The sequence below is a fragment of the Meleagris gallopavo genome, chromosome 5 (genome assembly GCF_000146605.3).
Source record: "Meleagris gallopavo isolate NT-WF06-2002-E0010 breed Aviagen turkey brand Nicholas breeding stock chromosome 5, Turkey_5.1, whole genome shotgun sequence".
NCBI classification, from domain to species: Eukaryota; Metazoa; Chordata; class Aves; order Galliformes; family Phasianidae; genus Meleagris; species Meleagris gallopavo.
Window position 1 is genome coordinate 8,190,950 of NC_015015.2, and position 17,209 is coordinate 8,208,158.

The 17,209-nt window shown below is 34.5% G+C and overlaps 1 protein-coding gene across 1 annotated transcript in view; it reads left to right on the plus strand.

Moving 5' to 3' along the window:
• LOC104910984 (myotubularin-related protein 13-like) overlaps window positions 1-9,622 on the plus strand; it is a 32,286-nt gene extending 22,664 nt beyond the window's left edge. The window contains exon 5 of the mRNA XM_010710938.2: window positions 7,651-9,622. Coding sequence (XP_010709240.1) covers window positions 7,651-7,734 — 84 coding nt within the window. The 3' untranslated portion in view covers window positions 7,735-9,622. The remainder of the gene's footprint in view (window positions 1-7,650) is intronic.
• The last annotated feature ends 7,587 nt before the right edge of the window (window positions 9,623-17,209 follow it).

Consider the following 17,209-nt stretch of genomic DNA (forward strand, 5'->3'; position numbering starts at 1 on the left):
TGATCGAACTTTTTCCCCTTATCAGCATGTGTTTCTGTCCTCAACCAATTTCTTGTTTCTCGTGTATCTGAAAATGCTTTCTATGAGGACTTGCTCCCTAAGGTGAGATAGTCCAGACTAGATCTCCCAAACCTCCATGAAGGTCTTGTCCAACATTTTCATTTCTGTTTCTCCAAAAAGTCAGTCATAATTAACACAGTACCTTTAAGAAACTTCAGAGTTTAGAAGTTGTTAGTGAGGGTCTTTAGCATAATTAAAAATTGCTGTACCGTCAAAAATAGTCTCCTTTATAGTTTTCCTTTCTAGGTATCTAAACTTTTGTGCACTAATAAAGGTTTCATCTTGATAGAAGAAATATTTTGGTTTTTATGAGAGCAAATAATATTTTTCTAAAATGAAAGACTGATTTCTCAATGAATCACTTTTTATACCCATAGAAATCTAATACTAAAAAGGTGTTAATTCATAATAAGTTTAAAAACTCATATGTAATGTGCACTAATGATGTGTGATGCATTTTTATTGCAAGTTTTAAAATTAGAAAAATCCCAGAAGTTTAACAAAGAAGAATAAAATTAAGGAATGTGAACATACATATTTGAAAGTTTGTGACTTTTCTAATGAGTTATTAGAGATGCTGCTGTGCTCCAAATGGATGCTAGAATGCATAGGTATGTGTAGTATGTGCTTATGAACCAATTTGCTAAGCAATAATTGGACTACACTGGAATATTGCACCTATTTTAATAGTTTTTCTGTTATTGTAAACCTTTCTTTTTTTCTTTTTCTTTCTTTTTTTTTTTTTTGTTTAACTAGCTCAATTAAATAGACTGTCTGTGAAGTGCTTTATAAAGTATCCAGTAGCTGTTTGGCAGCCTGGGACATTAGACTTACTCTGCAGTCTGTATATTGTGAATTAATCACCCCTTTTAAGCAGAATAGTTAACAAATATTGATCATTATTCAATCATGAATTACAATGCATTGTATCACTTGAGTGTTGTTTGTCAAATACTTTTTACAAATTACTATGCAGGACTTTTTATCACAGCTGGTGTAGTTTAAGGTTTGGACAGAGTCACTGTGAATGAAGCCCTGCTGTGAAATAAAAGTCAAAAGGCATCTTGGCATCCCAACCATTTCCTTGGGAGAAGATTACAGCCTGAGTATGTTGAACTTTATTGCCATGGGCCTCATGACAGTATTCAGAAACATGCATGGCATTTCTGTTAAAGAAACTCAGATGTGCTTAGACGCAAGGGATGGCATTCTTGTGTTTATCAGTATCTTAAGAGGAAAGGAAAGGAAAGGAAAGGAAAGGAAAGGAAAGGAAAGGAAAGGGTAGTGCTTTTTTATTCTTTTGGGGTACAGTAAAAATTCAAGAATGTGTAATTTATGCACATAAAAATTGAGGGTCCTGATTCCTAAACATGATTTGTTGTAAAAAAAAAGGAAATTATTGAATCCTAGTCAGAAATGTATTTGTTGAGAAAGAAAAAGGGGTGGAGAAATGGAGAGAAAATCTCAACAGCTCTGAGTGAAATGTCGTTGGCTTGCTGAGAGATCAAAAATATGATGAAGTTGTGTGGAGAAAATATGCTGCATTGTTAACTTCTGAATATATGAAATAAAGCAAAAGGAAACGTTTAGAAAATCAATGAAAATGATATGCTTGTGTGATTCCTTCTGAATTGCATCAATTAAATTCTGTCTTTTATAAGGGCAGACAAACCTATGAGAATTCAGGGTCAGGTAAAGCCAAATATGAAGTTCTTGATGGAATAAAATCCTTCCAATATGGAATGGGATCTCCTGTTGCCCTGAAAGGCAGGTTTGCAACATTTAGCATCTTACTGCTGACATCTGAGGTTTCTTAATGAAGTGATTGTTATGAAGGCTCATGGTCAGGCAGGATGACCACACTCTAAACAAATTGGTGAGGATTTTTCTGGGTTGGGTGCTATTCCTTTGTCATCACCTTTGGCCACCTGTATTACTATACAGCAATCTCACTGTTTTGTAATAGCCATAGAAAGTGAAGTTTTACATCTGGCATAAGTCAGAGCACAGGTGAAGTCTGTCCAATATGGGCTTCCTCTGCTGTCAGACAGTCACCAAGTAGCAGTCTGAGAAGTTGCATTTCAAAAGCTCATAGCATGATTGTAGTGAATGTTAAAGCTGAAAACAAGAAGTAGTAAGAGCTTAAAGTTTTTGTTTTTATCTATCAAGAATCAGTGCAACAGTACATAATTGGAACAAAAGTTAAATTAAAAACTTGAAGTAGGAAGTAACAAATGTAAAATGTGCTGCGGTCAATTATGAAGAAAGGCCCTGGGCAGCCTGGTCTGATATTAAATGTTGGTGGCCCTGTCTGTGGCAGGGGGGTCAGAGATTCATGATCCTTGAGGTCCCTTCCAACCCAAGCCATTCTGTGATTTGTGAGTTAATAGTTTTGAAACAGTCTAAATCCTTACCAAAATGTGAAGCGTAAGAAGTAATGAGAGTTAAATACTCAGTAACTACTAATGTATGATAGTATCTTCCATGTTTCATGTATATTCTCACGGTTCTGTTAATAGATTAGTCTACAAGTAATCAGCTATATGGGTCTTCCAAGTATGTCTTCATATCCTGTCTCTCAAGTCCCAGAAGAATTGTATCTAGCTTAAAAAAATTTCAGTAAAGTTGGATTTCATCTTTGGTGACAAGAAAAATAAGAACTTTTGATCCCATTATAAAGAAGCAGTAGTTAGTAGTGCTGCTAATTTTACTAGGCAAACTGCATAGGAATGCCAGAAAGCTACCATACGCTCACTTTCACTGAAAAGACTATGTTGTTCATTTCAGTAAGAAAACTTCATCCAAAATGTCAGAAAAATCAGATTCCAGAGTTTCTTTTGAAGATAATTATAAGCTGTTAATAATAAGCAATGTAATCAATTAGTGTCGTACTTGGTTTATTTCAGCAAATTCTGAGTATTGTTCCAGAGGATGGATTTGGCTGTAGGGTTAAATCTTGCAATTTAAATGCTTCTAAAATTAATGCCTGTTCCGAATTCAACTATTTTTTGTCTGCTTTCATTCAAGGCAACATATAATTACATTAGATGTAATGAGTACAGTGTAAAACTGGTAATTTGTTTACTTGGATTTTTAACTCTGCTAAAGCTGAATATAAAGAGTATTGGTCATAACATTGATCAACATGGAATAAGTATTCCTTTTGAAATCCTGTGGTGTTTTAGGTGCTTCTTTCAAATCAGAATGAGACTTGGCAATAACCTGTATTTGAATGAAAGTCTTGCTTTTTTCTATTAAGGAAATTAAATATTAAGGATTGTGGTAGATTACATCTGTAACAGCACCGTGGGTATTTCTGAGGTGCTAGAATGTCTTTAATTTCATTGTTTGGTGAATTTGGGTGGATCTTATGTTTGGTTTTGATAACAGCCTACCACTTTTTGCAGTTTGATTGCATAAATATTTCATTTATTTATTTAGATGCATCAATTATTGTAATTATATGTAATGAGAATGAATGATTTATGTAAAATCAGCTAATTAAAATTAAGTTCTAATTTTGAATTCAGTTGGAGTTCTACGTGGTGAATCCCTACTCCTCAAATGGACCATTTTTTTCTAGATTGGACTATTGAATTCTTTACTACTTTAGATGAAAAGTATTAAGAAGACTAGGTTTCAGTAAAAACCTACCTCCATAGTACATCCATAATAACAAAAATTAAATTCAAGCACCAATGAGATCATCTGAGAATTTGAAACAAGTATTTCACCTGTAATTTTTAGCTAATGTTCTTACTGTGCACATTTGTGACCTTACAGATGCTAAATTAGCAAATCTTATCTTAGCACTTTAAAAAAAATGCAGTTCTAACATTTCTGGCTTTTTTTTTAATTGTTTATGAGCATAGTCCTGCACTGTGATGAATGCTCTTGGTCTTCATGAAGATGGGCAGCATCCAGTACTTCTTAGGAATTACAGTGCAGTAGTGATGATTCCTTCAGTATTTTTAATGAAGTGTACACACCCCAGATTGTACTGGTAAAAAGTCCCACACTTAGTCAAGAGCTGCCATTTGTAGCTTACTAGGTTGAAGGCATTTGCTGCATGTTCAATTCATGTGTTAGGCTTATGAATTATTCTATTTATTTATAGTGCTGTTGAATGTAAAGCAGAATTGGGTCCTAGGTTTTCTATGTAGTCAGATTGCTATAGATCATATAAATATAGATATAGATCACCACAAATGTGGTTTCCTTTCAGAAAGCTTATTGTCCAAAGCAGCATACAGTTTAATACAGCCATATTCTTTACCAACTAGTACTTAATGAGAGAGACTTTCAGGGTGGATTGATTTAGAAGGAAAATTGTACCTGAGTAGAAAACTTCAAATGTTATCAGGTTTAATAAATGTTATCAGGTTTTTCAAATGTTTTCAGGCTTAAATAGACATTTAATATGTCTCTCCCGGAATTTTTATCATGTGACTAAAGGAAAACAGAAGTCTCTAAATATCATATATTTTCTGTGACCTGCTCAAGAAAGTGTGTAAGTCTGTGCCTAACTATCACTGTTCTGCTCCCTTGAAGTTGCTCTTGTAGCCAATGGAAGATCATTGGGTACTAAAGGAGTTTTTGAATTCACGCGTGGACCTCAAGGAAAAATTTTACTTGGGGTGGCTTTTGTTTGCTGTTCAATGCTAGGATTGGACTGTGGAGGAATTCTCAATTTGATGACGACAAGCTACCTTTTCCAAATAGAAGTTCAAGTCAATACTTGTTCTGAAATCGTCAGATCTTCACCCTACTTAGATGTGGATTCAAAGCACGCTGCACATGGCACACATGGCATGATGGAACTCCAAAATTCGCTGTCATAAGGCATTGATTCTTAAAAATTCATTGTTGAGAATAATTGTTCCTCCCCATCACTACCCTTTATGTTTCAACTTTATTGTGTTATAGTGTAAGAAAACAGCACTAATTATTTTTATTTTTGATTTGCATACTCCTGTAAGAGATATTTTTCACGATTGGTAGACATTGTTATATGTAAAGCAGCTGTGTTTCTTTTTTCCAAGAGCCAAAATTCATTAAACACAATACATATATGACATTTCCAGTACTTTGGTTTGCATGTAAATTGAGAGGCTACGATTTTGCTATAATAGCTCCGTTCGCTGTTGTGTTGTGTCATGCTACTAGAAGGAAGACAAATAGCTGGTTAATCTCACTATTCTCAAAACAACAGTATTGTACTTAATTCCAAAATGAGATCATTTTACAGGTTTTGTCATGCGCTACAGATGAAAATATATGTAGATAATACCTCCATACTACAAGTCCAGGGGGTACTGCTGACACAGAGTATGTGGAGAATTTCATACTTGCAAGAAGGAATGGAAAAATAATACACGATGTTGTTTGTGTGGTGGTGATATATATCTTTGGGACATATGTTAGCTCTTGGAATATTGGATGCTCTCTAGGTGAAGATGCATTGTTCAGTTTTAATAAAAATATTTTTATGTATATTTTGGGTAAAAGCCAAAACTCTTACAAATAATTTGAGCTGAAGGATTAAGTAGATATCTTGAAACAATCAGGATGGATTGTTTGGTAACTGGTTATGACAGAGCACTTACAGAAATAGGGTAATGTATTTCCTTAAAAATTTTGGAGTACTTTTGAATGTTGTAAAGTCTGATTTTACATTTGGCATTTTCATTCTAATTCTAACATATCCTTATGTTAACCTACAAGTTTCACGTGGGGATTGGGCCTATCTTTAGCAATAGAAAATAATGCAGAAATTGAGAATGAAATGCAGCTGTGGCTATGTCCTTCATTGTTGCTGTTTGGACATCTAATTAAAAAGAGTCTATAAACAGATTTTAGGTATTTACATACATGTCAGAATACTGACAGGAATTGTTAAAACATACATCACATTTCTCAGTGTCTACTTTTCTTACTGTTTTTCTCTACCAGATTGGAATGAGTTATAGAGTCTGAACAGTTGCACACCGTTTGTTTTCCATACATGGTTAGCATATATTCATTCGTACTGAGTTAGACAAGATAAAGCTTTCAGTTAGCCTGTACAGAAATAAAGCTTCTCATCTATTAATCTATTGTATGCTTTTTCAAAACAGATATATGAGTAATATTCTAACTGTTCCTTTATTTGTGTATGGCCAGTGATACTTTGTTTAGGCTAGCTTTATCAACAAAAGATTAAGTATTTGTTACTGGAAGGATGAAATGGACTTCTAAAGTAATGAACAGTAAACTGAGAACAATAAAGTAAGAACAGTCTAGTTGTGAGCTTTTTGATCTATTGTTTTAAACCTGCAGTCCATGATCAGACCAGCCTTTTGAAAAGTAGCACTGGGGGGACTAAAAGTAACATCCTAATGATCATAGAATCATAGAACGGCCTGTGTTGAAAAGGACCACAATGATCATCTAGTTTCAATCCCCCTGCTACGTGCAGGGTCACCAACCATTTATGACTGTTCTTGCAATGTGTATTTTATATTTCTGCTATCAGAGTTGCCAGGTTTTTCTTTTTAAAGAACTCCAGGGAGGAATATGGTGAGATGAAGACATAAATGAAAACTCTGACAGAGGATCATGTGCAATATTTCTATTTCGTAATTTTATCAGGTGTTACATAGAACTAATAGAAGAGTAATTTGTGTTGAAGGGTACCCACTGCAGGAGGGAATATTCAAAATATTGACATGAGTTGTTCAAATAGAAATGTTGTTTTCCCATTCATCATTCAGGGACACAGTGGTGCTACATTTGTCATGTAAAAGTATGTGTGCTAATTAAAAAAAATTTAGTAAAGAAAAAAAGAAAAAGTATATCTTTTTTAACTTACTGAATATTTTGGTTCTGTTTTTAAAGTCTTAAAAAATCAAGTAGTTTGTTTTTCAAACTATTAGATTACATTCCACATCTAATTTCTTAAAAGACTTCCATAATAAGATCACTATTTTTATCAGTGCAATTAGTAGCTGATTTACTTTGACATGCCACTTTCAGCCTAGAGTGGCACGAATGATACACTTGGCTGTTGAATGAGGCATTCTGAGATTGTGAAGAGAGTAGGTTTTCATCTTCTTTTGAAGTTTATGTTATGCCAAGCTTCTGTAGAGTCTGCAGAGGTGATTGTTTCATATTAAATAAATGTTCCTTTCTTCGTATACACTTTTGGAAGTACATTCTTTGGCCGTCACATCACTTCTGTTTTACAAAATGTAGATTTTCTGTGGACCAGAATGGAAGCAAGCTATGTTTTTATTGTTTCCTGAATGAATAATATGTTTATATGTAAATTTTGTTGGTAATCTTGTCTTTCAGACATAGGAATGGAGAACACTGCTAATAAATTCCTTAAATTAGAAAAATCTTGGCAATAGCCATCTAGAAGAAATTGAGGCACAATATGTATGTGTACACCCACCAACCCATCTATGTTTGTCTTATATTATACCAAGTGATTAAAATATACATTACATCTAAGAAAGATAGAGGGACTACATAAGGCTGAAATGAAATTATGCTACACATAAAATTGAAAATGATTTTTCTTATTTTCTTCATATGTTTCTCTTGAAGGATTGCTCGTCATCAGAAGAATATAGTGTTGCTGCAGCCTTGCTACCCCTGACAACTGCTTTCTATAGGGTAAGTTCTCAGTAACTTCAGTAAAAAGGGCTCCTGTTTTTTATGTTTTATGTAAATTGTTAAATGGAAGAAAGTAAAAATGAGAGGTGCATGCTTAGTATCATGAGTGCTGAAATAAGATTATTTGTGTTTTAATCTCATAATCAAGAAGGCAAGCTGCATTGAATGTAGAATAGTTTCTTCTGTATGTTTCTAAGTTTCAGTAGAAGTACTGAGATCTTGCACAATTTCTCTCACAAAAAGTTCACTGAAATCTTCTGTGTGATGAAATACTTCCCTACTTACTATTTAACTGAAATTATACTTTCAGAAGTTATGAGACCCCGGATGTAAATAGCATGATGATTTTTTAATGTTCCAGACCTGAACTGAAAAAATAAAGTAACCTGACTGTTGCTTGCAAAAGCCAGCTGTTAATGCATAATAGAAAAAGAATTTTGTTTTTCCCAGATCTAATCCTCAGGTTCAGTGATGGTCCCCTTTGGTATGTCCCATTAGATACAATTGTTTGGCAGAAGTACTTATTTTGGTATAAAACTAAGTTATTCATACTAAACACAAACTGATGTGTTTTTCAGAGCATAAGATCTGTAGACAAACTTTATAGTGGCTAGTTAAAATTAACAGTTTACATGTTTTATTTGGAATTTGAGTCAAAGTGAAGCTTTTTGAAGCATTTTTCAGTTTCTCCAGAGGTTTTCAGTATTTCATCCTAGAGTATGAGTATGTTATACCTGAAATGAAGCTGCATAGGAGCAATGATCTGGATGAATATTCTTGAATTAAGAGAAATGAGTAACATTCTTTAACCCCCTTCAAATTTTCCTTTATAATCTTTTGGAGGATTCTCATTCTACAGTTAAATGAAACTAATGTTCCTCTTTCCCTATTTTGGGAATAAATCCTATCAAATCCTGCTGCATCTTTTTTCCCTTGGCCTCCCTGCTTTGAACATATTGCTAAACAGTTTATAGTCTTCTGTTCGCTGGATTTTTTTTCATAGAAATCCTAGACTGTAAAAGCTGTTTAACAAGGCATATTACTGTTCTGTCTGTGATAAGTCTGTAGGAAGATCCAAACTGAAATTCAAATCATTTGAGGGGAATGAATTGTGTTTATTAAAAGAACATTCTAACAAAGCTGGTACAAATGCATTGTCAAATTATGCCATGGCTTTTTCTAATGAATTGCTTGTCTATTTCATTAAATTAGCATGTATAGCATTGTTTATACATACATTCATGCATACACGCTTCAAGCTGTATTTCATTTTTCTATAGGCGAAGTACAGGTTTTACAATACTTCTGCTTCAGTATGCAAAAATGTCTTGTTTCTGTTGTAAGTGCAATTGTTTTTATCCTTTCCAAAAATTGTGAAGTAGTGCTTGGAAGTATGCACTTGTTTTTACTGATGCTCTTGTTATCAGAACACCATGTTTAGTGCCAGAAGCGTATTAAATATTATTTCATATGGCCACATTAAAAATACACAGTGTTCTTGGTAGCCAGGGATAGATTTTTTGTGTTTCATTGTTGTTACTTCTCAACTGGATTCTAGTTAAAGTTAGCATTAAGAAAGCCTAAGAACACTGTAGAATTATATCAATTAAATAGTTATATCATCATCTCTATTTGCTATTATTACGAATTATTATGGGAAATTATGATGGGGTTCCATTACAACATTTAATTGTTAATGTAATTCCTGTCACTTGAAATAAAATAATAAAAAGAAGATCCACAGTGTCAAAATTCTGTTGATTGAGGACTGTTGTGCATCTGAAATATTAAGTTTCAAGAATGCATTCATTTTGTTACCTGGCATAAAAGAGAGCACCAATGTGTCAACGGTTTACGGGCTGGTTCGGCCTGGTTCCGTGACTAGAAGGGCAGAGGGATCCGCAGATCCGCACCCCCGGAAAAGGAAAATAGGGGACCCCGAAATAATTGAAAACAGCGGCAACAATCTGAGGTGAAACAAACTAATTTACTAAATATAGTATCAGCAGAATATAAGGAGAGAGAGAGACTGTGTGTCTGGAAGGTGGATCGGCCTCACCACAACGCTGAGATGAGAAGTGCAGTCCAGTTGAGCCGATGAAGATGCGCAGGCAGAGAAGCGCAGACGGAGAAGCGCAGGCAGAGAAGCGCAGGCAGAGAAGCGCAAGCGAAGCAGTGCAGGCAAAGAAGAGAGCATCAGGTGACCTTGCCAGGAGTTCTATCTCCTCGCTGACCGCAAAGCCCCCTGGGGAAACGTAGCTCTTCTTCTCCTCTGGACAGGCACCCGGAACTTGAGCATCAGCAGTCAAACCCCCAGTGCATTACATGATGTTATGATGTGGAATACTGATAACCAAAAATCATGAAACCATGACACAATGCAACAATTATTTGTTCTTCCTAAGTAGGTTTACTTGCACAGTGCACACAGTGCAGACACCAACTATTTGAGAGGCATAAATGAAAAGAAAGATGTGTTTCCATGTGAGTGCAGCAAATGAAACTAAGAAACCAAGTAGAAAGGGAAATATATTTCTAGAGGCAGTGCTTTAAGGTTCTAGAAGAGTCTGATGAAGTAGCAAAAGCTCTGACCTTCAGGTATTTAAAAATATTCTTGGGAAAACAGTAAAAAATATATAATAAAGAATGAAATGTAACTATAAATAAAGAATTAAATACATAAAGTAAGGAACATGCTTGTGTCATGTGTCAGGTTTTATCCATATCCTGATGGTTTTGCTCACAGAGGTTAGTTTGGGGTGTTTCTACATCTTTCTAATCAAAACGACAAGAAACGTTATGCATGCAGCATCCAGCCAACCCTTGGGATGTCTACTGAAATTTCAGGATTCCTACTCTTGAAGTCTGGTGATTGACCTGTTGTAAAACTCGATCAGATAGGATTCGATCACAGAAGTAGTCTGACTCTCAGCTGTCAGGGTTAAATAGACAAGAAATCAGTACTGTTACATATTTTTGGTCAGTAGAAAGACTTGAATTTTTTCTACAAAAAATGGTCACAATGCTCTTTGAAAATGTTTTAAATATTAGACATGAGCAAAATGTGACTCATCAGTGACAGTGGACTTTTTAATGTGTACTGTTAATGACACAAAAACAAACATCTTTTTCTTCTGAGTTAGAGAAAGGTTTTAGTTTACTGTTAGTAATACTGTTGGAATTTTGTTTAAAATTGAAACAATATAAATAAAATGTTCTTATACATGAATTTTTCCATGTACTTTTGGGGTACAGATGGCCCATGCTTGTTTGGCATGCAATCACTTCTCTCTGTGTGTAATAAGATAGAAATGTAGTATTCTGTATTGCTACAGTAAAGAGTTCTTTTTCTCTGTGTGGCAAGACAAAAAGGATATATCTTAATTTTGATTTCATTTTGTTACTGCCTGAAGGAATACAGCTTGGCCTTGTATAATTTGCCTTGTCAAATTCACAAAATTTGGATATGCCATTTCAGTTATGTCTCTTTATAAGCTGGCAAGTTGTAGTGCAGATTGTGCTGTAATTCTTGAAGGTTCGATGTGCTGCAAGAGCAACGATTTTTTGTAAGCACCAGTTTCACCCTGTCCACTGGAGAACAGGCAGAGTGAGCAAAGTGTCTCTTCCCCAGTGCTATTCCAAGCCTCAGTCAGCCTGCTTCTCCTGTGATCCCTCCCTTTTCAACTAAAGTGATGTTCTCCAGTCTGATCCTTCTGGGAAGCGTTGGAGACTAGGATTGATTTTTCTTTTTATTCTATGCTTGTAAACTGCCAAATTTTGAGTAAAATTTCAGTTGGTTATGGATGCTAATTACATTCTATAATATACAGTGAAACATTAGAGAAATACTGTGTGGAACAGGACTCAGTGAAATCTGCAGGTTTTGGCTTAAATGTTCACGGGCATGTCTGCCCATTTAGCATTTGTACTCTATATACTTACGCCTTTCCCTATAGAGAAGAAAGTAGAATTGATAGAATTACTTCTAAAAAGTCTATCAGTTGTAAGGGCATTTTGTAAAGATGGAAGAGGCAATACTAGAGAACTTCAGAGTAGTTTATCATATTGTATATTTTGCAATCAAACTCTTTCCAAGAGATACCTGATTCCAAGTTAATTATGTAACAGTAGCATCATAATTGAAAATGTTCCCTCTCTTGTTCAACATCAGTTACAAAGTTAGAGAAACTGCTGATTTGGGAATCAGTTCCATTTTTGTGTCTTTATCAGGCAAATCTTGCAGTTGGTATCAGCTGGAATCAGGGGAATATTGATCCAATGGTATGCTTAAAAAAAAAACAATGTGGAAAATTTGGTACTAATATTTGTTACATTGCACTAAATTATATATATCTTAATTTTTATTTTAGGATTTGTATAAATACCATGAAAGTATATTAATTTTTATTTTAAGATTAGTATAAATACCATGAAATTGTGTATAGTTAGTGGATGACACAGTTGATTTTGAAAAGCAAAATTCTTGTGTTCTTTATTTTTTAACAATTTAATATGAGTTGTCATTCTTAACTTGTGTTCTTGTTCACCTGTGTTTGGCCCAGTTAATACTTATAAGCAGCAGTATTGCTGCTTAGCCTTCTAGAAGGCTAAAAAATTTCTGTAGGGTGTTAGCTGTCAGTATTTGATAGATTTTCATCCTTACTTCTAACTGCTGTTTTTCCTTCTAATGGTTTACATCTTACTCTGATGTGCTTGGGATGAAACCACTTTTACTTTAGCATTCTCCACTCTTGAATTGTGCTGGCTTTTGTTTAGGAAACTCCCATCTTGAAAGATCTCCTTTATTATGCTGACAAGAAGTTTTGTCATTTTCCATTAGTTTTCCTCTTCTGTCTCTATTCTGCCAGTTCTGATGGTATCTTAGTCCATGTAAATTTTTTCATGACTGAAACTGTATTAAATAACATCATTTTTAGTAGAGTTCTTACTCTTTTTAATCCATTCTCATAATTTCTATTAGTGATTACTTAAATGAAAATATATTTAAGTCTCATGCTTAAAAACAACAAGAACATATCTGTATAATATAACAGATACTATGTAAGAAACAGAACCACAAAGAAGAAAATGTACGCAGACAGTAGTGTAATTAATCACAAGGGAGAGAAGAAATCTTTTTCTGCAGTACTTCTAATGAAGATGTAAGTGTCAAAAGAATTATGTATTAACAGCAAAATCTAGAAGTGAAAGCTATCTTATTAACAGAGCTTCTTCGTATGAGCAAACATTCCAACGTTTCAGCTCCTGATACCAATATAGTTGTAAGGAGAGACACTGGAAACAAGAAGGGAAAATGTAAAATGTCATGATATACAGGCATCGTTTTGCAGAATTAGAAATGGATTTTACTCCTTTCAGGTGATGTATATCTTGTAAGAAGGAAATAGCTGTTTAAGCTTTAGGATGAGGTCAGTAACTAGACTTCTGGAATTGAACAAAACCACAATGCAATGTATTTACAACATAAGCCGTGTTTAAAAATCTGAATTAAATATGTCAATTGCTTTTCCGTTTATCATCTTGTATAACAGATCTTCATTCAGAGATAGTAGTCATCTTGCACATAATCAAGCTGACAGGCAAAATATTAAGAGCTGTCTACAATATTATCAAACGTGTATATTAGCATTATTTGCATTGCTGGAAAATCTAGGAGCCTTAATTGTGGACCATAACAACTGGTCTTTCATGCCAAATAACACAAAGATAACGATCCCTATCCTTAAGAGTTTATGATACAAATTTGAAGTAAGTATTAATACTTGAAGCCAGACAGCTTAAGGCACAGCGAGGAAGATGTAGTACCCTATTAGTTTATTGATGTCACACAAATGCAGTCTTTTACTGACTTTTGAGGGAGGATGATGAAGATACTTGGTAGGTGCTCGTGAATTTGAGTGTGATCCTTGAAGAAAGTTGGACAGTGGTGGTCAAAGTTCTGTCAGTGTTTCCAAACATTCTCTCAGCCAAATGCTCTTATTACATTCATAAGAAGATCCTTTCATATAAAGATTATAATTCAGCCTACTACTTGATTAAAAAGCAATCATTCTTTTTAAGTAAAGGCAGGACTCTATGGGCTCTTCTTAGCCCATAGACTGGTTTTGCAGTATCGTTAATGTCAACATGTCTCTGACCCTTAATATTTTAGTTTGGATATTTTGTTTTTGAATGGATAGATGTCTGCAGAATGGACTTTTTTGTCTTCACAGGTAGCACATATCTGAAGTTCATAGCTATTTTTATGTGAAAAAAATCTGGAAAATGTAAAATAGGAAAATGTGATATGATTCTTCAGCACATTTGTGGGAGGAGCTGCACTAGTTTTTTTTTTAAGTTTGTCTTTATAAGGAATTTTGGAAGAGAATTACTGAATTGCTTCAACTTCTCTCTCTCTTGAAGAAGCTTGCTTTCCCAGAATGATAACATCATGACCAATATGAAGGGAACTTTGCCGTCTTCCTCAGTGGTTTGTGGCAGGAAGTAGTTGGTCAGGGAAGAAAAAAAAGAAAAAAAAGAAAAAAAAAGGAAAAAAACATTCCTTCCCCTGTGCCTAAATAAAATAAAAAGTAAAGATAAATATTGCAGTAAGTGCTTAGTTCTGTTACTGGGGATCTGATCTACTATTTCTTAGAACAAACAGGAGCCTTTCCGTTGTATTGTCACAAGCATTGGCTTACATAATTTATAACTGTTCCTGATTCCACTTGAAGTCATTTTCTATCAACAACACAGAATTCTGGTTTGGTTTGCCCGTAACAATATTAGTCATAGCACATCCCTTTACATTATTGTTAATTCCAGGAGATATTATAGCCTTATATAAATATTTCTTCGTTTAGAATTTTCACCGCGGAAGAATTTCTGGTAGTTTAATTATAATCTCCATTAAAGCTTCTGTTCTTGAAGAAACATCAGTCTGAAGTAACTGAGTCCCATTCTTTTTCTTTATCTGTAAGTTCCATTTCAGTTCTCTGTAACTAACGTCCAGGAGAATGAAACATGCGTTCCTATATGAAAATATACAATTCCTTGATTTTAGTGATATCGGTTTCATTAGGGCATAATTATTTGTCATGGTTCGGATAGTAGTATTTTATATTTCCAGAAAAGGTGGTGAGGAAGATAAATGCTCATACATTTCTGTACACTGTCTGTTGTGAATTTTCTATACTAGACATCAACACTTTAAAGTGGGATGTGGATAAATGGATTTAAAATTGATTATTCCCCCTTTCAGTATAAATAGATGCTCTGTTAACTGGGCTTTAAGTTTCATGTCAGGACATCAATAATTCAGATTCTTTGGAGAGGATTTGGGATTTCCCAGGGTGATAAATGCAGTCACACGCATGCACGCTATCTGCTGAGTCACCTGATGCCAAAGGACTATGGTGAAATTTTAATCAATTTCAAAAAGCTCTGTCACAATTTGAAAAACTCTGAAGATTGATTCAACACTGCAGCTGAGAATTTGTGAAATCTGTCATTTATGTAATAGAACTAAACCTTGGAGAACAAAATCATCGTAATTTCTGTTATGAAATCAGAATTAAGAAAAAAAATAATGTTGGCAAAGAAAATGAATCAGCATGTTATCCGCTTGGAATCATAGCTTACTTAGAATGGTGAAATTCTAAAATGATTTGGTTGGTTGGTTTTAGTTTGTTTGGTATGGGTGTTTTTGGTTTTTTTACACCTTCTGAACATCCATACTTTTAGATGATCTTATTACCTTTTGTGATATCTATATAAAAGAACTTTGTAAATCTTACTGTTGCCTCTTTGGAGAAATAAGTGTTACTGTGTATTATTTAGTTTTACATGTACCGTTGTGTTAGCATACGTCTGTCTTGATACATCCGTATAGAATTTTGAGAATACTCTCTTTGGCTTTAAGTAATATATAGTAAATTATATGTAATCTTTAGCAGCTTCTGATTAAAGACAATATGCTTTTATGTGCTTAAGTCACTTTTGCCACAAAACGTATGCAATAAGTAAAACTCCATCCAGAATTACATCCCAATTTTGCAAAATTCTAGAATTCTATTGCCCTCTGCTGGTTCACTGTGCCCACATGTGATTAGGTAGCACTGAGTTATAAGTGAATTGGACTTCCCTTATTTTTCATGGTGAAATAGTAGATTAGTAGTCTAATGAATCACTTGCTGCTCACGCATATTTTAAAGTAGAAATTAATCAGCATACAATGCTGTTTGGGGACTTTCTGAAGGTAGGAGAGGTGGCAGATGGTTTTATTTGATGTTTCTGAGGTTGGGGAATTGGAGAAGATGCTTGCTCTAATATTTTATGTCCTTGTTTTCCAACGTAATAAAAAGAAAGGAAATGTAGTAATTCTTACTTATGCTTTTTGTGTCCTTTCCCCACATTTTAATATAATATTTTTTTAATATTTAATTTTATATTGTAGACCAAGTGGAAAATCCATTTATTGAATTGAAATATGTATTTTTTACTGTTACTCATGTAGCACTCAGTCACGCTTGAAGACATAATTATGTACACTGATGTTTGCTTCAGTACTTGTATGCTGTGTTGAATATTGATACATGCATGATGTGGTGCAGTGTTGTATGCAAAGTTAATATATAAATAAGCCTCACTCCTACAGGTCAGACTACATAGTGTGGTTCTCTGCGCTTGTTAGAAGTCTTTGGAATGAATCAGGTGTCTGTGCGAGTACAGTAGACATGTGAATACCAGTCTGGGTTGTAGAATATGTTTATATGCAGAACTTGTTTATGTCATCTTGAGGAGGGGCATCGTGTTGCCTACAATTAGTGGTACCTAATCATGGCATGGTAATTGACTGAATAAACTGCTCTGAGATGGGGAGTAACACTTCCAAGTAGCTGTCTTGCTGTATCCTGAATGATCTATAAACTTATATTTGCAGATTTTCAGGGAGAATTCTACCTACAACGTAGAGAGTGCTTTCCTTTGGCATGCACAGAAGATTGGCAAGTGATTGCAATATCTTTCTCCCTGAAGTCAAGCAGATAAACTGTAGTATACTGATTCCTTGAGGAGTAGAGGAGGGAGTTTTTATTTGCACTGATCAGCAAACTCCTTCCCAATCTTCCTTCCTTTTCTCATCAAAAATATCTAAATTGATAGGCCAGAATACAAACTGGTGTCGGAAATGGTGTTTACTTCTGAAGGTCAGTGTTCTGGAAATACAGTGCTCTTGAGTTTGCTCCTTCAAGAGATAGGCAGTGAAATCTTAGGGAATACCTGTGAGAAAAGAGCAGTCTCAGGTATATTCATATTCTGTTTTTTTCTTCTCATTTATTAACACTTTTTCCAATTTTGTAGTGAAGAACTCCATCCTTTGCTTTGCTAGAATAAACATCCTTTCTTCTTTAATCTTGTGTGATGTAGCAGATAGTGATGGATGAGCTATTGTCAGTGGTTTTTTTCCTTTTCCCTTTTTTTTTTTTTTTTT